The following is a 25,176-nucleotide window of genomic DNA, read 5'->3' on the forward strand; positions in this document are numbered from 1 at the left end:
CATACTTTGTGGACCAGGCATGTACGCAGACCCCACAATTTTAATGAATCATCATTATGCCAGATCAAACATACCCATTCCTGTGTCTCGATACATCTTCTATCATTATATGTGATCAGTTTTCTATAATAGTCAACCATATAGGAGCCTATTCGTGACCAGACACACACACAGACGTTCAGCTTTATATTATATTATATATATATATATATATATATATATATATATATATATATATATATATATATATATATATTATTCAGAATAATGAAATAGAATATATCTACTGGTGAGCAAATCCAGTGATTATTAGTCTTACAAAATTTTATTTGATGTAATATCTTATATAAGACTTTCCCAGCTAAATAAAATTGCTCAATATACTAAATAGAGCAAATAAATCATCATTTTAAGAATTTAAAATTTGTGATTTGGAAAAGTTAAATTTCAAATATAGAAATTTTATTGTATGCAAGACAAAGAATACAGTATAGTAAAATATATTTCCTTAACCCATGAGTTTTCTATGTTTATACTCGGAGGAAAAATATTAGCAAATATTATAAAAGATTTGCACCTAATTTGCTAAAGGTAATAAACATAGAAACTTAAATTAAATGTTTTAAAAGTTTTTAAATCATTTTAGCTACATAGAATAAGGGAAATTAGATATTGATGCAGCAAAAAAAAAAAATGGATATTGAACTTTTAATCAAAAGTGTATGCTAAATCCTGTAATCGAAGCTCTTGGTATTCGGCAGGTAAAAAGATCCAATGCATATTATAACAAATCCAAGGAAGCTAGTAACAATCCAATACATATATATTTCCACAGTTCTTCTTTAGTTTGATTGTATATATATATATATATATATATATATATATCACAGGAAACAATCACAGGAAAATGCTCAATTCAAAATTAAAGATTACTGAAGTAGACTCCTCATTCCAAACCATCATGAAATTCTTTGAAGAAAGGGCGATCTACTGGCACCAATCCTGCTCCGACCAAGTCACCATGCAACCGAGATGGACCATGACACCAAAAAGTTGTCCTGAAACTTTTTCATCATTAATCCTTTGGTGATTAATCTACTGAATTCTCAGTGATACAAATATACCTGAAGGTTGGTTCGATGCCATACTCGGTTTTGCAAATCGAGGCTCATTTGCAAAATATCTTTTAATCTATTTCTTGCAAAAATACTTTTACTAGCTATGGTATGAAAGATGTTGCTATACACAACCTTGAATAGCAGACACTCTTGCATCCATCCAATGTAGTAGGCAGACATTTCAGGGCAACAAAAACACTCGTCAGTTTTAAAGATTATTCTTATCTTTCACTGGTACAACTCGTGCCTTGACAAAAATCAAAGAAGATTTTTTATCCTCAACATAGTAGACAGCAAAGCCATATCCTTCTTTAGACACATCACAAAACAGATACATTTCTTTGAATTGCTTCCCATCATGGGTTTGTCTGCTAAAATGCATATCACTTAATTTCGATAGGTCCTCTGCAAGGTTTTTCAAAGATAACTGAAAATCTGGATGTACTTCCTCATTCTAATTCAAACCCACTTGTTGAAAGTAAATAAATAAAGTATCAAATTTCATAAACATATACAAATTTCAAAATCACATGAATAAATAAAGTATCAAATGTCATAAACATATACAAATTTCATAATCACATGAATAAATAAAGTATCAAATTTCATAAACATATACAAATTTCATAATCACATAAATAAATAAAGTATCAAATTTCATAAACATATACAAATTTCATAATCACATAAATAAATAAAGTATCAAATTTCATAAACATATACAAATTTCATAATCACATGAATAAATAAAGTATCAAATGTCATAAACATACAAATTTCAAAATCACATAAATAAATAAAGTATCAAATGTCATAAACGTATAAATTCAAAACCACATAAAGTATCAAATGTCATAAACATATACAAATTTCAAAATCACATAAGTAAATAAAGTATCAAATGTCATAAGCGTACAAATTTCAAAATCACATGAATAAATAAAGTATCAAATGTCATAAACATATAGAAATTTCATAATCACATAAATAAATAAAGTATCAAAAGTCATAAACATATACAAATTTCATAATCACATAAATAAATAATCAAATTTCATAAACATATACAAATTTCAAAATCATATAAATAAATAAAGTATCAAATTTCATAAACATATACAAATTTCAAAATCACATACATAATAAGTATCAAATGTCATAAACATATACAAATTTCAAAATCACATGAATAAATAAAGTATCAAATTTCATAAACATATACAAATTTCAAAATCACATAAATAAATAAAGTATCAAAAGTCATAAACATATACAAATTTCAAAATCAGATAAATAAATAATCAAATTTCATAAACATATACAAATTTCAAAATCACATAAATAAATAAAGTATCAAATTTCATAAACATATACAAATTTCAAAATAAAGTATCAAATGCCATAAACATATACAAATTTCAAAATATCACAAAAACTATTTTGCAATATCTGGAATTTTGCATTCTTAATCAATACATATTGTAGAATGCTATATCCAAATGTCTGCTCTTTACACCATGTACTTTTTAAATAGTATCCTCAAGAAAATCTAATAATTTTATGTAGTTAAGTAAATGAGCATGTTTAACATCAATTTAATTCTAATAAAAGTAAGAGCTATCAGCAATAGAGTTCTTTATATAATTGGTATTTCTTTGTGATTCTGTTTGCCAGCACTGATCACATTGATCCATTTGAGGTGGTTTCCTCAACCTCTTCCCCTGTCAAACACGTATAGAGAAAAAACTTCAGTTGTTTTTTCAATGCTTGTGGCACAAATCACTTGCTTTGTATTGTTTATTAAATTGTTAGGTGAAAGTATGGACTAGTTAGAAAAACACTCTCTACTCTACATGTTAAGAAATGGGTTTCCAAAAAGGTTCTCAGCATAAGTACTATTGATTTTTATTGTTTTAACATCTTTATTAGTCTCCCGACAAAAAGAGAGTGGACCTGTAAATTCACCTTTGTCCATTTGCACTTTTCTCAATAACTACGCTTTGAAATTTTTTGAAATTTTGCACAAACATTAAACATGATATGAGTAAAAAAAGTAACAGGACAGATTTTCCGGGAAACCTCCGGTTGCCTTCTAGGTGTGTTTTTCAGGTTAAAAAAAATGAACTTGGCTTTTTTTCAGAATATCAGTATATTTTTTATCTGGTAAACATTAATCAGAAAGGACTTTTTCATAGCATATATATGAAGCAGAATAATTTGCACAAACCAAAACATTTTAATAAGAGATGTGTTCATTTTTTTTTTCAAACAAGAATTTTTGACGCTATAAAATTCCTACCTTAACAACTTACCATTGGGGATTTGTTCAAGAAATTGTCCAGTTACTGAATCCATTTGAAGAAATCACCAAAAAAGGAAGTCACAAAACTTCAACTATATCAATGATAATACCTATAATTTTAGCTTTGAGTTTATTTCTTTAAAAAGATGTCCAATCTAATCCTCATATTTCTGACTTTAGTGGAATCCTTACCACTGTTGAACAAGTCAATAAATCAACGTGTAATATTTGCTGTTATCTCATTTGAATAAGACACAACACAAATACTAATTTGAAGGATTATTTTATTTTCTGTTAACACTGTGAACATGGTAAGATGACATGAGTATAGCAGGCGTCAAAACACGTGTGTACTGGACGTTGACTCAGTGAACTCTGCCTCGTTCTTGTTGAAAAGGCACCAGCGTGCTCTACTTGGATGGTAGCAGCAGGCTGGTAGGGGAGGAGTCAGTAAGCAGGGTGACTAGGTGTAAGGAAGGGTTAAGGAGTGAGAATTGTCTTTTACACTGTAGGGAAGAGGAAGGTTTAATATAGTGTTGAAGAGGATGGTAGTAGTCGTTTTGGTTTTGTGACCTAAATCTTTGGTCAGTACAAATGGAAACTAGATTTTCATCCTATCTAAATGTCTACTTTCCTAAATTCAAGATTCAAATTGAAAATTTAAAAAGAATGACACTAAGTATTAGATGCTACATTTCCTAACAGCTGCTAAACTCCTGACTGACAAACAATATGGATTTAGGCAAGCCCGTTCAATAGCAGATATCTTAACTGTAGTTTCTGAACGTATATACCGTTCATTGGACAAAACAGGGGAGGGTAGAGCGGTAGCCCTTGATATATCTAAGATGTTTGACAGGGTATGGCACGATGGTCTTCTAAGGAAAATTAGATCATATGGAATCACTGGAAGAATTCATAATGTAATTAAATCCTTCTTAAGTAAGAGAAAAATCCAAGTTGTCCTCGATGGTCGTACATCTAAACAATATGACATAAATGCGGGAGTACCTCAGGGGTCTATCCTTGGACCTCTATTATTCCTGATATTCATAAATGACCTTCCTGATAAAATTGTTTCAGAAATGGGTATATTTGCCGATGACACCACTCTCTATAAGAGATATGAGGGGAAAACAAATGAACACATATCCAAGGAAATGGCAGAAAAACTAGAGGATGGCCTCCAATCTGTAGTGAAATGGGGACAAAAATGGATGGTCACATTCAATGCTGCTAAGACTAAGCTTGTTTCCTTCAATAACTACAAGAAACCTTCTCTACCACCAATAGCAATGGCTAAGAACACATTGCCTGAAAGTACTTCTTTTAAACTCCTCGGCCTAACGTTTACAGGGAATATAAACTGGAATAGATACATTGAGAGCATTGCCAAGGCTGCTGCAAGGAAGGTTGGCTCCCTCTACCGTGCTAGAAAACTACTTACGCCTGACAGTATCCTGTACCTCTATAAGGCCACCATTCGTCCATGTATGGAGTACTATTGTCACATCTGGGCTGGTGCATCAGCTGCTTGTCTCTCGCTCCTGAACAGGGTTCAAAAGAGAGTCGCCAACCTGATAGGTCCTGAACTGTCATCTAGGCTTCAGTCGACGAGATGTTGCATCCCTCTGCCTGTTCTACAAATACTTTAATGGTGAATGCTCTGACGAACTACAAACACTTGTACCTCCCCGACGTAACTACCCCCGACAAACCTGACAAGCTAGTAAGTCTCATCCCTTTACAGTAGAGATCCCTAGGTGCAAGAAAGCCTTTTACTCCAATAGTTTCTTCCCCAGAACTGCAGGTCTTTGGAACTCCCTTCCGGGATTCTGCTTGGCCAACTGTACTGATATGCAGAAGTTCAAGTGTAATGTGAACAAACATCTTTCTACTCATCTTCCTTCATAATGGCCCTGCTAATTAAGTCCCTGATAGTAGCCCCCTGCTTCAAAGTAGCACTGTGCCTTGTTTGGGGTGAAAATTGAATAATAAAAAAAAAATGATGCAGAATTGGCAGCTTACACTTCTTCAAGCTCTATTGAGGATCAAGAAGATCAAAGTGAAAGTAAAACCGTATTTTTTTCAAGTCTGTTTGGTGAATTAGCTTTGAAAAGTCTACAGTAACAAGTCAAACTTAGAGCAGGTAGAAACTGAGTTAAACCAAGCAACTGCAATTACAACAGAAATACAAAAATCACAATCAAAACTCAAAAAGAGTAAATCCCTTATGGTTAAGTGCACAATAGAACTTGACCATTACGTAGCTTTACAACTACTCGCAAGAGGTGATGATCCATTTCAGTAGTGGAAGACACATGAGACCTTACCACTGCTGAGTAAACTGGCTTCAAAATATTTAAGCACACAACATTCATTTTAGAGGGTGAGAGGCTCTTTAGTACAGGTGGTAATGTATATGAACCTATGAAGAACAGGCTGCGTCATGAGAATAAAGAAAGTATTTAACTTTGATTACTGAGGAGACTATTAAAGCAAAGGAGGCAACAAGAATAGAACAGGAAGTAGAGCAAAAATTGGAAATTGTATTTTTAATTTTATTTAACTTCATTAAATAAAATTAAAAATACAATTTCTAATTTTTGCTCAAAAAGCCACAATAGTGACCAGACACTTAACAAATGTTAAGTTAAATTAGCAGTTACTATGCTAATGTGTCAAAGCTATCTGATGGGTCTCTTGGCAGTGCAATAATTTAAATTTAATAGGAAAGAGAAAAGTAAATAATCGGCCAATTAATCGGCAAATTTGCTGATTATCGATTAATTGGCAAAGTGGCCGATTACCAATTACCTGCCAATTAATCGGTACAACCCTATTTTCTATCCTTGAAGGTTATGAATTTTTTAAACTGCTGAATATGATGCTGACCATAGTTTGAAATCTCTTCTCTGTCCTGAATCCCTAATTATTCACTGTTGAACATTTTCTCTCTCGACATTGCTGAAGGGAAAGACATTCACTCAGGGGTCTACATAGGTAGAATCACCTTCCAGGATAAAGCAAACATGAACTGGTTTCACCTGGGGAATATTCCCTATTACTGAACCAAACAAAGCAGAATCCCCTGGAACAGAAGCAAGGGCTATGGAAAAAAAGTTGACTTCACTAAAGGGAATGAGACCAGCAGAGACAGAGAAAGCCTGACCTTGCAGGCAAAGCATCAACAGCAAGGGACCTAAATGTTGCACTAGATCCAGTTCCATAATTCCCCCTGTAGACACAAAATCTGTGCCTGACTCAAATTGCCCACCCAGAGAACATCTAGTCCATTTGAACTCCTCCAACAGTAAATAGCAATTTTTCAAAATTAGAGATAGATCCAACGTGCTGGCAACCAGCACTGGAATGTGCGTAATAAGGCCAGACTCCAAATCAACATCGAGTACCACCTCTCTGAACGTCTGCTTGTATTCTCCAAGGAAGGTAGTCAGTTCTAAATGACAATCCAAACCGTCAGAACCCAAAGAATGCAAGACATCACCAGAAAAATAAGTTTGCCCACTGCCAGTATCCAGCAGGCAATTCACAGAAACAGTCCTTCCTCCTTGACCAAAGATAACACAAATGACAGGAGGAAATTGACTACAGTACTGTGAGGGAGGTTGGAAATCTGAAACTACCTAGAAAGAGGCATCTTAGCTTGTAGAAGCTCATTTAGATTTTGAAACAATTATGTGTGCATTGCTTCAATCTATCCCAGGGGAAGGACCAGGCAATCTACCACTTTGAATTAGCAAGCGTTTGATTGCCTCACTGGTGTCTCATGACAAGACAGACAAAGATGGAATTCTAGTTCCACATAATTGAATCAGCTCTCTCTTCAACTCTCTTGGAAATTTCAAGAAATAAATTTGATGGACAAGTTGTGCTTTATGGCAAGGTTGCAAACAAAATCTAATGTCAACACAATGCATGATTTGTCTCCAGAGTACATATTGATCATTGATAAAAACTTGACTGATGATTTCCCAAGGTGCTGGCTCCCTTGATGCAAGATATGCATCATCCCCTGCCAATTCTCAAAAACTACTCCATGACAAGCATGCTTTGCCAATCTGTACTCTAAGACGGGCATGCTGGAACTCAAAAGACATAAACTTGAGACCTCCAAAATTATTTTCACAAATTTGTCTGTGCATACCCAGCTGACATGTTCCTGGTCCAAGTGAATTGTACATTTGCGGAATATGAAGTACTTTGCACTATCAAGTTAATTGTACATTCGCAGAATATGAAGTACTTTGCACTATCAAGTTAATTGTACATTCGCAGAATATGAAGTACTTTGCCTCTCATGGTTCTCTTTCCTGGCACAGAATCACTACTTTTCTTTTAACATTAATGTACTAATGTTTTCAGCATTACTGTTGTATAGTCTTTGTCTTCCCTTCATTCATATTTCTCCTAGTCTTTTTTCCAAGTTCTTCTGGACTGTTCCTAATGTTCCCACAATTATTGGTTTTATGTTGATTTCTTCATGTTCCATATTCCTGTCAGTTCTCTGGCAAGTTCAATCTGTTTAATTTTTTTGTCTCTTTGATTTCCATTGGGTTGGTAAAAATCAACACTTTTTCAATTTCTTTCCTTTTTGTTAACTATTATGACATCTGGTTTTCTTGCTTGGATAGGCTTATCTGTTTATACCTCATGTCCCAAAGGATTTTGTGGTTTTCATTCCCCAATACTTCATGCTTATACCATTTGTCTGCATGTTCGAGGTGCAGTCGTTTACGACTCTGTGAGGAAGGCAGTGCACTAGACACTGCCCTTCTCACGGAGTAATGCTGTCCTTATATTCTTATTGGGCTATTTTGCTGTGTTCATTTATTCTGTCGTTTATCGTTTCCTCTTTTTCTCTCTTTGTCCACAGAGTCTACATTTACTGTTTTCCAGTGTTTTATCTGTTTTAGCTTTAATGTGGTTTGTTCTAATTGCATTGTTTTGTGTAACTGTTAGTAGGGATTCTGTTTCTTTTTTCATGTGTCATTTTCTTAGGCATTTCTAAGTGTTTTGATAATTCTGTTTTATCATTCTTATAAATCGTCCATGTAGTTCTTTCTCTTTCCACTTTTCTTTTCTTGTCTTGATGCTTTAGGTTTCATCGTTTCTGTATTGTTCTTTTTGATGGTGTCTCTGTGTTGTGAATTATGTACTTTTCGCTTTTTTTTGTGCCTTTTACACAATTCACAAAATTTATCAGTCTTTTGTTCCTCTTCACATAGGGTCGACCAGTATCATCTTTCTGGTGTAGTGCATTGTGCATTGTCATTAGTTGCTTTGTCTTCTGATCAAGATTTTTAATAGTGATACTGCCCGTGTGTTTATTCCTTTAACCTAATAATTTCACATATTTCCCTTTCCTAAAAACAAGTTTGTAAGAAGTTTGGTTGATGACTAATGGAATTTATCTTAAACTTCACAATAATTATAAACACACACACACAACTATATATTGGTTGCCTGCTCTAGTTAGTGATCCACCATGGTTTACTGGGAGGAAACGTCACATGCCCCCTCGCAGTGACTTAGTACACAATACATTGTAGTTGTTGCGGACCAGGATATAAATACCCTAATTCGCCACAAGAAAAAATAATGAAACGAATTGAATGAAGGAAACAAAGAACTCAAATGCTGGAATAAAATAAACATGTCGCTTATTTTCTGTTGAGAAATGAAAGTCTTGGGTGTACACGTGTTCATTCAGCTGTTGATGACTACGCGCATAGAAGGAAAGGGGAATGCAACAGAGAAACGCGAAGTGGCAAGCCGTAGAAAGAGAGGGTTAAGCTCACATGTTTGTCTTGATGGACCAAAACGAAGGGGAGATAGTCAATCCAGGTTATGGGGATAGAAAGTGTATAAAGTGTACGTACTGTTTGTTAGCTCGTGCCCCATATATAGTCGCAGGGGGCGCGACGTGCGCAGGCGCCCCGAAAGGGGGGGGCGAATGGTCCGACGACCGCTCACCTTGAGAGCTAAGTCGAAAAAAGGAAGATGCTGCTTATTGCTCTTTCTTTTATAGGTGTTTCCGGTAGTCTTTTGCGCATGTGTGGATTTCCTTTGAAAGGGGAAGTGACGTTGTCCATGCATGCGTGTATGTGAGTACATGTGTGTACATTAGCGTGTGTGTATATACACGTGAATGTGAGTGTATGTACGCGAACGTGAATATATGTACGTGTGTGGACGTGGGCGCATATGTTTGTGTGCGTATGTATATGACAAGTAATATAGCTTGAAATGTGAATGTATGTTTTTGTGTGAGACTAGAAAAGGCTCACGCATAGTCTACATTAGATTGTAAAGAATCTACTATTAATTTTATTAAATTATTTTATATAATGACTTGAATTAAATTTTAAATACAAAACTCAAGTATCATAGCTAAATCGTACTCTAAATGGAAAACGTTTACCCCCACCCAATCTTCGAGCAGTGCCAGAAAGGGTGCCTAAATGAATCCCAAACACACTTGTTTGCCTGGAAAAAGATTGCAAACATTGGAGCTCGTTAATGTCTATTTTTTCTTTCTCACTTTTATTTTCTATTTCTCTTTTTTCTTCATTATTTTTCTCATTGCTTGTCTTCTTCTTCTTCTTCTTCTTCTTCTTCTTCTTCTTCTTCTTCTTCTTCTTCTCTAATAATAATAATTTATTGCTTTGTTTTTGTTTCGTCAATTTATTTTGTGTATATTTTAATATTATTATGTTATTTTTAATTTGAAAATATTCATATTGATTTATATTTTACAATGATACTTTTTTGCCAAAACTTTCCTTGGCTGATAATGAATATATCGTTTGGTAATGTTTGGTTTGTTGGTTAGACTCACAGAGATAAGCGCCCTTTCTAAGGTAAACGTGCTGAACTCGTTTTTTTCAAAGGTAAAACTATCAGACAAAAAATAACACAAGTAAGATACAAAGTTAGGATCAGCAGTGAACATGATTCATCTATGTTTTCGAATTAAATTTTAAATAAATATTTTTGTCTGAAAATCACAAAAAAATGGTAGGAATGTAAATAAAATTTGAACATTTTCTTCAAATCAATCCTTAATAAGAATATAAAATCGACAAATCAAATATTTTTTTATTAATTTTTGAAACGAAATAAAGTTTCTGTTTTAAATCGTTTAGTAGAGAATCATTCGATTTAAAAGATAATCATTACATTTTAATCAAATTTACAAATACTTTGAAGAATACTTTGCTGAAATATTATTTTAGTTGGGTTCCTTTTTAATTTGAATGAAGTAAATATCACTTAAAAAACATAATCTTCTACTACTACTACTACTACTACTACTACTACTACTACTACTACTACTACCACCATATATTTTTCCATTTTAATTTAAATTGTTATTTAAATTAAAATGGAAAAATATATGGTGGTAGTTAAAACAATTTTTAAAATCATAGTGATATGCAAAAATTTTTAAAATCATAGTGACATGCAAAAAAGATATAAATGTGTAAAAGCATAGTGATATGCAAAAAAGATGTAAATGTGTAATCATTTTCTGAACATTCGTTTTGTATTTATAAATTTGATTTAGAAGAGAATGATTAGGGAAAACCTCTACTGCTGCCGTTTTATACAACTGTGTTTTTGTTGTATTTTCAGGTAATGTTTGGCACATCAGATGGACAAATAATTGTGATGAGCTCAACGGGAGCAATGTTAACTCAGGTGATGGTTTTGGAAGGGGCAGAGATTGGTGCTATGTCTTGGTCCTGTGAAAAGTTCAACATGGATGAGGCAGAGGCTAATAAGAATGAAAAAGTGAACGGCTCTCGTAAGTCCCTGTCTTTTTTTTTAGTACTTTTCAGATTTAAAGGTGTGAATTCACTATATGTGGTCAAAGTTAAGACATTATAATTATAATGAATCTCCCACAATCTCAAAATGAGATTAAGGAATGAGAACAGGAGTCACTGAGTTCTTCAATTTTTTCTGGATGGTACCAGTGCATGGGTCCTGGTAATATAAAAGGTGAGAGGAAGGGATGACTTCAAATCAATAGTTTTGATTTTTCTATCATGACATATAAACGACTGTGTGAAATGGGTGAAAAAATATTTTGGGTTATGTATTTGTTGTGTCTACGAAGGAAATGAGCGAAAGTGAGTGACTGAGTGGGTAAGCTTCCCATTTATCCATGTACTACGTTTTACCACAAATATTCGATCTGATATCCATGTCCATGTTATTTTTCCTTAACCATCCACCATAACAACTGGTGAACAAGAACTCAATTCAAATTTAAAATACTAAGATTCAGATTAGAAAAGAAGGAAAATCTTCAAAGCAATAATTTGAACATACTAAAAATTGTAATTAAAACTTTCTTCCTTGTTGCTATGATCAAAACATTTTATTATTATCCAAACACACACACACACAAAGAAGAAGCTTCTAAACTGTAAAAAAAGACTTGGGAAAAAACCCATTCATTTGAAAAAAGAAATTTGTCCTGAATTCCACTTGGTCTCTGAAAGACCAAGGGACTTGTAGATATCATTTTTAGGCAGTCCAAATTATAAAGGCACATCAAATGATAAAGGCACATCAAATTATAAAGGCACATCAAATGATAAAGGCACATCAATAAGAAAAGACTGAGGAACATATGCTACAGCAACAACAAATGTTAGGAGAAAAATTGCTTCTCCGACAAGAAGAACAGGAAAAAAAATAGAAATAGCAGCAGCAGCTTTTCAATTCCAAAAGCAACAAGAAGAATTACTTCTTAAAATATTTAGTAAAAATGAACTTAATTTTTCCGCAACACAATTTGGAATTCTATTGAGACATTCAATTATTTTCCAGATGAAGATAACATATTCGAAGCTTTCTATGGACGATATGAACATCTTTTAACAGTAGACAGTGCGGATTGGTCAGCTGCTTCTTTAAGAAAGTTGGGAACATCAGAACATACTAAGTTTATCAACTATATCCTACCAAAGAAATTAGAATTCTTTTAAGTAGTTAAACTTTTGTCTGAGTTATTTATTCCACAAAAGATTGAAGTTTTTCAATTTGTCAAAAAGAGATGACAAGAGTAACATGAAAACATGTTCTTTTGAATATTGCATATCAGATGTAAAAATGGTTGAATAAGATGAAGGGAATTTTATTAATATAAAACTTAATTTGTCTTTAATTGTTTTAAAGTAAGAAATATTTTTGAAAAAATGAAGGAAATAGTAATAAAAAGCTTATTACAAAGGAAAAAGGAATAAGTCCATGTGTTGAATGACACCTAACTTAACAATTACTACTGCTTATATCATGTCAGTAAAACAATTACTACTGCTTATATCATGTCAGTAAAACAATTACTACTGCTTATATCATGTCAGTAAAACAATTACTACTGCTTATATCATGTCAGTAAAACAATTACTACTGCTTATATCATGTCAGTAAAACAATTACTACTGCTTATATCATGTCAGTAAAACAATTACTACTGCTTATATCATGTCAGTAAAACAATTACTACTGCTTATATCATGTCAGTAAAACAATTACTACTGCTTATATCATGTCAGTAAAACAATTACTACTGCTTATATCATGTCAGTAAAACAATTACTACTGCTTATATCATGTCAGTAAAACAATTACTACTGCTTATATCATGTCAGTAAAACAGCAATTTAAGTATAGAGTAGAACACTAAAATGGTTGCTCTAAAGAAAGCATTTTAGCTTTATTTTAAAACTTTTATTGGAAAAATCAATTCAAGTAACTTGATTATGTAATAGAGTTGATATCTATCCAATGTGGTCGCTTTCAGTCTGAATCACTGCCTCAATATGGGTATGGAACTGGAAGCATGCCTTTTCCACAAGCGTTGCCAAGAGCAAGGCAAATATATGGCAAATGGCGGCGATCAGACTTGCTTTGGTGTTGTGGGAGGTCATGTTGGTGATGCTCTCAATGTATGATCAAACAGATTGTCTAGCAGGTTCAGGTCGTAGGAGGAAGGGGAGTGAGAGAAGGGTACAAAGTCATAGCACTTCTTCTGAAGCCGCGGTCACTTTGGACTTGTAGGCCTGCGCTGAGTCCTGCTGCCACCCACAGGGTCTGCCAGCAGCCACCTGATTGCACTAGGGGATCATCACACTCTTCAGCACACTTTGGTGTTGACTTTGAAGCCAACTTTGAAGATGTGAGGTGGCATGATGTGGTCCTCACTTGAAACCACACCAAAGACCATAACCGTGGCCGGAAACTTTGTTTTTGTCATCCTAGGCACACCCTCAAGCGTTAGATCGTCTGGATTTGTATTTTGAGGGTGCTGACAATGGTCCTGCTGTCATAACTTGAATTGGTAGAGAGCATGAGTTCTACAGTGGCACATCTCCAATCTCGCTCATTGAACATTGTGTCACTTTCAAACATGATAGAAGGCTCCTATCGCTCTTGCGATTTGTACACAACTGGCCAACTAGTAGATGGCCTGCAACAAAAAAAGAAAACTGGTTTGTATCAAATAGAAATTAAAGCATATTGTCTTTTCTATGGCAACAATTTTATCGTTCCACCCTATAGTTGTTGTAAAGGAAAATGTTCTACTTAGACAACTATTTGCATAAAAATAATCCTGTTAATAATAGTCTTTCATATGAAAGTCAAAATAGATAAAGAAATGTAGAAATTGTTAATTAATGCTATAAGTAGTTCAGTAAAATTGTCTCTATTTGAACAATCTCTCTAACTGAAATAAGTATATGTATAACTGTTATGAAATTTATTTTTTAGTGTAAAGAATATGGCTGCAGGAAGAAGAACCAAAAGCATCTAAGCAAAATAAAATATCGATTTATTATATTGAGAGCTATCGATGAAAGACTGAGAATCTTACCTACTTCATAAAAGAATAATGTATACTAAGTATATTTATTATCGTTTAGACATTCGTTTAATTCAAATAGAGTTAATGGTTCAGAGACATAAAGTTAATAATTCAATAACACAAAGTTAATGGTTTAGATTCTGAAAGTGGTTGAGAGAATAACTGAGCAGAAAATAAAAAGTAGTATTTTATTTTATGATAAGTGAAAAAACACTAATAAACATATTCTATTTAAATAACTGCATTTTTACTAATTTTCTCAAACAATCCAAGTTATTTGGGAATTAATGTTCTGGATTTTCACTAAGAAATATTGTTATTACAAGAGTTGAACTATTATCTTAATAGAAGCTTGGATAGTTTTATCTTAAAGTTAAGTAATTCAATTAATGCAGCAAGAATCAAATTACAACCAACTTTCCATCTTTTGTGTGAATAGATATTATTTGCTTTATTATTTGAAAAGATATAACTTTGAACAATATCATTTTATTTTAACTTTTAATTTAACTGCAGGTTTTGATGACTTTTGCTAATGAATCTTTAATATTAGCAAGTATCATAATAATTTTACAAATAAAATTAACCCAAAATATCTTTATGACAATTAAAAAAATAAAAGTACAAATGTATTTTCCATTCTAGAAAACGTTGTAATTTTTTGGTTTTTAAATATTTATATTTGATTTTTGCAGATGCAACCAGTCAACAAATGTATACGTTGGCCCTGTCATTCAAGGTTGGAACTATTTACCTGATGTCAACTTACGACGATGTGTGCCCTAGAATTATTAATACTAAACTTACAGGTAAATTGTTTATTTTGTGATCATTAACACAAACAGATCAGAGACAAATAAAATGACTACTTAAAAAGAAACTTTTAAACATGCAAACTTTCTGAAATATAAATGCATATGCTCACAAAAATATTAAGGACAAAGTAAATATACATACACAATCTCTTGCTAAGTAGGTTTTTTTTTTTAGTTTTGGAACTTATTTACCAACCCTAGTGTTATGAACCTTTTCTGGGATGAACATTATACTATACATAGTATATAACATTATACTATACATAGTATATAACATTATACTAGTATATATACATTAACCCAAAACTTCAAGATCATGTTTTTTTCTATGCTACTAATCTAAAAGAAATCGATACTTTATAGAAAATTACTATTTTACACTAAGTAGAAACTGTAATGTATATTAAATTCCCACATAATATATTTTCATTTTTTTGGATTAGTGAAACTTTATTTCTTTTATTCTTACATGTGTCATCCTCAGTAATGTTCCCTAAATGACAACAAATCTTCCCAGATTTCCATTTCTTTTGATAATCGTTGCAAATCACTTTGCATTCTTGCAAGAGTCGTTTATAATTCATTTTTTGCTAATAATGATCATTAGTTTTTTTCTATAAATACTTTTCAAATAAATATTTACAATTATTTTACATCTACAGACAGTGTTTCATGCTCATGCAATTATAGGTGTAGGAAGTGATAATTGGGTTTAAGAAAAATCAGAACTTTTTGGAGTAGCAAAATCAGAAAAATTTGACTTAATTTCTGATACCAAAATTGATTCTTTTAATATTTTTTATCTTAATTTTCCTTTGCTGATACTAATGATAAATATTTATTGTTTAAAAAAAACTAAAACCATAATAACATCAAAATTTGATGATGACGCCAATGAAATGTGATAACACGGTGTTATGACTCATAAAACAAAACTTCTAAATGAGTGGACAGATTGCAGTAAAGCAGTTTGAGGTAATCTTTCTGATTTTTTTGTATATCTGAGCCCATGTTAAGGAAACTAAAAACACATATACAGTGAACCATTTATATACATGTCAAAACAATTGTTTGCTTCTATAATCAATAAAGGAATTTTTTGATAAACATAATGAATTTTATTTTCTGTAAAAAAGAAGTGGTTAAAAAATTAAGAGTATAGCTCTAGCCTTAAACTATTTAAAGGAACTTTGTGCTGTTAAAAATTTATATTTGAGCAGAAATCTTATTTGAAATATATGTGTTTCTGTGTATATGTATACATATACATATGCACGCTTATGTATATATATATGTATGCTTGCGTATATATGTATATACTGATCTGGATGTATAATATCCTAAGGTGGGAGATATAATTAAATGCTTTCTGATTGTTTATTCTGATTTTTATTCTGTTTTTTATTTTTATTTCTTTATTTTTTAATAATTTTCAAGTCTTCTTAAATGGGATATATTAGTATGTATGTAATGTGTATAAATCACTATTCTAGAAGCATAGGTGCACTTTGAATATATATATATATATATATATATATATATATATATATATAGACATACATAAAAAGACAAAAAAATCGTCTCCAACTGGGATTATGCAGATGAAGAAAAAGAGAAAAAAAAAGAGTGATATATATTTAGGTTTCAGATTGTGTTGGGTATATAAAAATATACATACAAATATAGGATAGTGGGTATGAATTCCATACGTGTCAAGGTTGTTGAGACTTACATCCATGTTAAGGGCATGTCGTCTTGAGGTTAATTACATTGACAGAAACAGGGAAAGAGACTGGGTACTTGAAATTAGAACCATATCATAAAAATAAAAAGAAAGCAAATAGATAGAAAGTAATTAACCTGGAGTGCAAAATTGGGAAGAGAGAAAAAGTTCTGTGTATGCAAACATTAATGTGAACATATTAATAGATAACTGAGTGAGGGTTATTAAATACCTTACTATTTTTCTCATTCCCTTTCTCTTCCAAAACCCAAAAAGATTTGCAAAATTGTTTTCCCTCTGTCTTAATTTGTATGATGATGATGATGATAACCTGAGTTGGAACATGTATCAACTTAGATTCTTATAAAAAAAGGAATTTTACTATAATATAACTCTCTCTGTTATTGAGCACTATTTTATAAGCATTGGCTTTTCATTTATGAAAAAAAAAAAAACAATAATTCAATCACCATTAATAAAATACAGACGATTTTCCTGCCTAGAATAAAACATTATAGCAACACAAACACAAACGTCAAATCTAAATTCAATATGATCACACTACTTGCTTATACCTGATGCATGCTTTGCAGATATTATCAGCTGTAAATTTCTGGAAAGAATCACTCTCCCAAACAGGTCATATTTGCAGGTGGTAGCAGGATACATACTCAGTCATTATTTTCTCCCTTTATTCTCATAATTCACTGGCACAAATATTTTATAGTATTAACCTATTGGCAACAATTTTATTTTCACCCTTCATGATTTTATAGTTTGGGTAAACCTCATTCTTTAGATAAATACTGGCCATTACCTTGTTCTTTAACTCCTTACTTTTCCAGTAATTTCATTGGCTGTTCACCTACATTGTGCTATTCCATTATTTCTTATTTTAGATTTGCTGAACGATTAACTAATCAATTTTGTTACTTTAAACATGGTGTCATTATCCAATATATTAGATAACCACAGCACCATATTCAAGATTACATATAGACTAAAACGAAATATATACTAAAGCCTTACTATGTTCTTCATGCATGTATGGGGTGGAACAATAAATTTGTCACTCTAAAGAAAACAATGCTACAGTTTTATTTTAAAACTTTTATTAAAACAACCAATTTAGGTAACTTGATTGTGTAGTATAGCTGCCATCTATTCAATGTAGCCACCTTCGATCTCAATCACAGCCTTGATACGGGTCTTGAACTGAGAGCATGCCTTTTCCATAAGCGCCGGTTGGAGCTTGGCGAATACTTAGCGGATGGTAGCAATTAGGTTGGTTTTAGTGTTGTGGGAGGCGATGTTGGTGATGTTTTCAAAGTATGACCAAACGAAGTAGTTCAGTTGGTACAGGTCGGGGAAGGAAAAGGGCCAGTGAGAGAAGGCTACAAAGTCGTAACTCCTTCTGAAGCCAAGCTTGGGTCTCTTTGGACTTGTGGACCAGTGTCAAGTTCTGCTGCCACTTGATTGCACCAGGCGATCACCACACACTTCAGCACATCCAGGTAGACTTTAGTGTTGACTTTTAAGCCAATTTCGAAGATGTGATGTGACATGATGAAATCACAGCAAAGACCATAACTGTGGCTGGAAACTTTGTTGAGCTGTGCATTCAAGTGTTGAACCATCCAGAGTTGCATTTTGAGGGTGCTGGTAATGGTCCTGTTGTCATAACTTGGATCGGTAGAGAGCATGAGTTGTACAGCAGCACATCTCCGATCTCGCTCGTTGAACATTGTGTCACTTTCAGACATGATAGAAGGTTCCTATTGCTCTTGGGATTGGTTCACAAGTGAACAATTAATAGATGGTCTGCAACAAAAAAAAAAAACGATTTTTATCAAATGGAAATGGAACAATGTTGTCTTTTCAAAGGCAACAATTTTATCGTTAACTTACATTTTTCCAGATATCACTATAAAACAAACAGTTTAACAATCTTTCATTGAAAATGACTCCTTGGTATTACAGCTTGGAAAAATTAACATCTGTAAAGAAATAACTTAAAGCATTCAATTCCTTAACAAAACTCCAACAACTTTTTTTTACTTTTTAGGTGAGAGGAGATGCCATCTCTTTAATGAGTTTCTGTGATAAATAAGGATTTGTAAATAATTATTTTAAAACACTCATTAAAAATCATAAAAAATGCAGTGCTTAAATGCTAAATTTAATTAAAATTATTTGATTTTTTATTTTACTTTAAGTTGCATAAATTTGTTTTTAACACAATGATATGAATGCTGGGCGGGGGGTATGTATGTGTGTATACCACTGTTATAATATGTGTATCTGAATAAGTTTACTTGTGTCTGGAAGAAAAATGCTCATAAATCTTCAGTTGATTTGAATTGTTCAAGGTAGTGTATGAGTGCATTCTGTGAGAAAGGGGTGGGTAAAAAAGCTTATACATTATGTGTAAATACACTCAGCAAATGTGTTGGAGTAGTGAGATGAGCTGTCAAAATTGGAGGAACAATGAATGCCATCTTTAATGATTTTTAATTTTTAATGAGGCTGCTACTTTTGTACTTTTGTACTCAATCTTTTGGACAGTTTTTCTTTTAATTTTTTGATTGCAAAATTAACCCTGGAACCCCAACGATTTGTATATATATATATATATATATATATATATATATATATATATATATATATATATATATATATATATATATATATATCAACCTGTTTTAATGGATGATATCATACTTTTGTGATGTCTACTCCTTGTGACATAATTGATTTGCCATATGTCTTTCAACTTTCTTTAAATGTATGGCGTCATTCCTTTGTGGTTTCATCTATTTTGTAGAAAATCAAACATACAAAATAAAAAGTATCTTCAACCAAATTATAGTATTCACTGGTGTATATATATATATATATATATATATATATATATATATATATATATATATATATATATAGTGATTTAAAGGTTATGAGGATTTTCTATATGTTTTATATATATATATATACTTTGTAAGTGTCATAGGTTTATCCTTCACTTGATTTTAAAAAATGCTGATATCTATACTTCTTATTCTCTAAATAATTGGTTAAAGCATAGAGATAGAATTTGAATTGTGAATCAGAAAGAAAATACAGTTTTATATAAGAATGCTAAGCTCTATTAAATTTGTTAAATAAACAGAGATCAGTGTTAACTTGTTAATTGGTTTATCTTTCCAAGTAAATCTTGTATTTGTGCTACAATAATAAATAATACAAGCTCATCATCATCATCATCATCACCATCACCATCATCATCAGCATCATCGAATGTTATAACTATTTGGATTTTTGAAAAGTGGATAGCACCAAATTAACAGTTAAAAGAAAAATACCCAGGACTAGCAAGAAAGTTTCTAGAATTTCAATTATATAGTAGAAACTTTAATATTTGAGCAGTAATGCTAGGCAGATACACGAGATACTTTATAAACTGTGCAAAAAATGAACTCTGGAAATTGGGTCGAAGAACCAACAATCTAATAACCATTACACTCAAAAGAATGATAGTGAAGAATTTATAAAGAGTCCCACAAATATCCCAATGAGGTATACATGTACCTCAGTTATTACTAATGAATCTTCAAACTGTTAGTAATAGACTCTGTAAAATAATGTAAGGAATTATTTCCTTCTTTAAATAAGAGTTATCATCCACCACATCACATTGTTATCTACAGTCAGTTATTATTATGATATTATTAATATGATATTAATAATATATCATTATTAATATGATATAATTATTGATATGATATCATTATTAATATGATATCAGTATTAATGCTCTCATTAATAATATGATATTATTAATATGATATCATTATTTATCATAATATGTTATCATTGTTAATATGATATCATTATTAATATGATATCATTATTAATATGATATCATTATTAGTATGATACTTTCAGAGCAGTGAACTATATACACTATTCTATCATTTTATTTCTTAAGAGAAAGAAAATAAAACAAAAGTTTTTTTCCTTTACTGGTCAACATCTAAATCTCTGCCTTCACTGTCGTGAACCCGAGATGCTGACAACTCATTCATTTTAATAAAAACTTTATTACTGTGATTAGTATGAACACATCACACCCCACCTCATTGCAAATGATGCATGATGTATAATAATAGGGAATGTGTTCAGTTTTCGATGAAACAGAATAATATTTTTTTATCAAGTTAGAAATTAAGATATGTGTTAAAAAAGCTCATCTTGGGCAAGAAAAAAAGAATCAGTGGAGTGATAATTAAAGAGTTCGGCATTCATTTATCCTTTTCTGTATTCCATGTTTAAGATTAGTGAAGCTAATTGCTTCCTTATAAAATCGAAAAAAAAACCCCAAATATTTTCAGAATTTTTTTGGAAGTTGAACAAAAATTCTTTAACACAAAACTATTTTTATCACTTTTAGAAAATAGTATTTTTTTGCTATTTTGGAAAAAAATGAACTCTTATCGCTAATCATTCTCTAAAGATCCAAATTTTATGAAATCTTATTTCTATTTTTTTATTTAACATTTTAGTAAAATACAAACGGTGTGTTTCTGTATGTAGTATCCAATTAATAGAACTTGTTTCTGTGATTAGGGAAAAGTGACTTCCTAATACGATTGTCATCTTTGACTAGTACTTGATTAAAATTGAGTTTGATGACGACCTATTTATTTATTTATTAAATGTATGAAAATATTTTTTTGAAATTCGATTCAATATTAACCATGATCTCCTTGTGATTACATCTAGCAACGAATGCAACGAACTTGTTATATAGTTAACACTTGAATTTATTTCTAACAGCATATTAGATATCAAGCAGCTTCTTTTGTTGGCACTTGTGTTTGAGTAGACAATTCCATTAAATAACCAGTTGATTTAATGTGACAAAAGTAGTGAGAGATATGATTTACGCAAGTGGCAGCACCTCTGTCTATCCTGTCAAGTGATGGGATTAGGGAAAAAAAAAGTAGTGTTGAGTTTTTGAGAGAGAACAGACGTTGAGAAATACAGTTTAAGTTAAGAAAAGTTTGTATAAATTGCTGTGTTAGTGAGAAGAATTAATTATTTTTTTTACATATTTAGTTGTTTTTTTTTACATATTTAGTTATTTTTTTGCATATTTAATTATTTTTTTTACATGTTTAGTTGTTTTTTTACATATTTAATTATTTTTTTTACATATTTAATTATTTTTTAACATATCTAATTATTTTTTTTTTACATATTTAATTATTTTTTTTATATATTTAATTATTTTTTTACATATGTAATTATTTTTTTTACATATTTAATTATTTTTTTACATAATTATATTTTTTACATATTTAGTTATTTTTTTACATATTTAGTTATTTTTTACATATATAATTATTTTCTTACATATTTAATTATGTTTTTTACACATCTAATTATTCTTTTGCATATTTAATTATTTTTTTTACATATTTAATTATTTTTTTACATATTTAATAATATTTTTTTTACATATTTAATTATTTTTTTACATAATTAATTTTTTACATATTTAATTATTTATTTACATATTTAATTATTTTTTTACATATTTAGTTATTTTTTACATATTTAATTATTTTTTTTTACATATTTAGTTATTTTTTTTACATATTTAGTTATTTTTTTTTTACATATTTAATTATTTTTTTTACATATTTAGTTATTTTTTTACATATTTAATTATTTCTCTTACATGTTTAGTTCACAGATAAATTAAACCTAAATTAGATGTTCTCTTTGAAATGCACAAATATTTGATTAAAATTGGGTTTCATTACATGTAATAAATGTACCGAAACATTTTTTAAAATTTGATTTAATATGCGTAAAAATTTTAATTTGATTCAATATATTAAAAATTTTAATTTGATTCAATATGCTTAAAAATTTTAATTTGATTCAATATGCTTAAAAATTTTAATTTGATTCAACATATTTAAAAATTTAATTTGATTCAATATGCTTAAAAATTGTAATTTGATTTATTATGCTTAAAAATTTTAATTTGATTCCATATATTTAAAAATTTTACTTTGATTTAATATGCTTAAAAATTTTAATTTGATTCAATATATTTAAAAAATTTAATTTGATTCAATATGCTTAAAAATTTTAATTTGATTCAATATATTTAAAAAATTTAATTTGATTCAATATGCTTAAAAATTGTAATTTGATTCAATATATTTAAAAATTTTCATTTGATGAAATATATTAACAATTTTAATTTGATGAAATATATTTAAAAATTTTAATTGGATTCAATATATTTAAAAATTTTAATTCGATTCAATATATTTAAAAATTTTAATTTGATTCAATATATTAAAAATTTTAATTTGATTAAATATATTTTACAATTTTAATTTGATTCAACATATTTAAAAATTTTAATTTGATTCAATATGCTTAAAAATTTTAATTTGATACAATATGCTTAAAAATTTTAATTTGATTCAATATATTTAAAAATTTTAATTTGATTCAATATATTTAAAAGTTTTAATTTGTTTCAATATATTTAAAAATTTTAATTTGATTCAATGTGCTCAAAAATTTTTATTTGATTCAATATGCTTAAAAATTTTAATTTGATTCCGTATATTTAAAAATTTTAATTTGATTCAATATGCTTAAAAATTGTAATTTGATTCAATATGCTTAAAAATTTTATTTGATTCAATATATTTAAAATTTTTCATTTGATTCAATATATTTAAAATTTTTAATTTGATTCAATATATTTAAAAATTTTAATTTGATTCAATATATTCAAAAATTTTAATTTGATTCAATATATTTAAAAATTTTAATTTGATTCCGTATATTTAAAATTTTTTATTTGATTCAATATGCTTAAAAATTGTAATTTGATTCAATATATTTAAAAATTTTAATTTGATTCAATATGCTTTAAAATTTTAATTTGATTCAATATATTTAAAAATTTTAATTTGATTCAATATATTTAAAAATTTTAATTTAATTCAATATGCTTTAAAATTTTAATTTGATTCAATATATTTAAAAATTGTAATTTGATTCAATATATTTAAAAATTTTAATTTGATTCAATATGCTTTAAAATTTTAATTTGATTCAATATATTTAAAAATTTTAATTTAATTCAATATATTTAAAAATATTAATTTGATTCAATATGCTTAAAAATATTAATTTGATTCAATACATTTAAAATCGCTGAAATTAATAAAAATGTAATTTTCTTCAAACAAAACTAAATAAAACACTTTTAAAAATGTCTATTGAATTAAAATGAATTAAAAAAGTAAGTATTTCAACTCTGCTCAACCATTATTTTTTTCATTAGGAAAAAGAAAACAGATCTGTAGACTTATGTGAAATAAGTTGTGACAAAGGACAAAAGGGTCATTTACCATTCTACATTGAAGAAAACTTATGGGATAAAGAGAAAGTTAATCTTTGTATGAAGAATATATGAAGATGAGTTTAGAGACAAAGTGATGGAGTGTTCTGTTACTAGATCTACTTCAAGGGATGTGGAAAAACAGTGAAAGAACAATGGAAGGAGATATTGTTGGAGGTAACAGAGCAGACTTGAGAAATAGGGTGGAATGAGAAAGTCGAGATATGTATCAAAAATAGGCAGAAACGAAGGAGTAAGAGAATAAAAGGTTTAGCGAATAAGGTATGTGCTGACAAAGTGGAGGGCAAGAAATACAATCTACAAAGCCAAGATGGAGGCAAGGTAGGCATTATCAGAGACATTAAGTAGTTGGCATAGCTAAACAGATGGTACAAACAAATATGGATATTGTTGGAGAGAAATGCATTCGAAATGACAGTAGAGTGCTGACAAGAAATAATTAAGTTAAGAGGGATAGGGTTAGCACTGGACAAGTCAGGATAATCTACGTCAGTTGCCCTTGACATATTTAAGGCACGATTGTCTTCTCATGAAAATCAAATCCTATGGTATTGCTGGACGTATACTTAGCATAATCAAATCCTTCTTAGAGAAGAGAAAATCCAGACTGCCCTTGATGGTCATACATCAAAACCACATGATATAAATGCGGGTCAATCTTTGAACCCTATTATTATTCCTGATATTCATAAAATGATAAAATCCATGATAAAATTCTCTCTGAGATGGGGTTATTTGTTGATGACACCACACTCTATAACAGATATGAGGGTAAAACTAATAAACACATATCTAAGGAAATTGCTAAAACTCTAGAGGAAGACCTCCAGTCTGTAGTGGAATGGGCTGTAACTCGTTG

The 25,176-nt window shown here is 30.2% G+C and overlaps 1 protein-coding gene across 4 annotated transcripts in view; it reads left to right on the forward strand.

Annotated features, from left to right (window-relative positions):
• LOC145239866 (tubby-related protein 4-like) overlaps positions 1–25,176 on the forward strand; it is a 647,302-nt gene that overhangs the window by 260,970 nt on the left and 361,156 nt on the right. For all 4 annotated transcript variants that reach the window (XM_080103438.1, XM_080103439.1, XM_080103435.1 and 1 more), the window contains exons 4-5: positions 11,080–11,251; positions 15,019–15,132. In XM_080103438.1, the coding sequence (XP_079959564.1) occupies positions 11,080–11,251; positions 15,019–15,132 (286 nt within the window). The remainder of the gene's footprint in view (positions 1–11,079; positions 11,252–15,018; positions 15,133–25,176) is intronic.

Source organism: Euprymna scolopes, chromosome 19 (assembly GCF_053919585.1).
Source record: "Euprymna scolopes isolate OS-2025 chromosome 19, ASM5391958v1, whole genome shotgun sequence".
Taxonomy (NCBI): Eukaryota; Metazoa; Mollusca; class Cephalopoda; order Sepiida; family Sepiolidae; genus Euprymna; species Euprymna scolopes.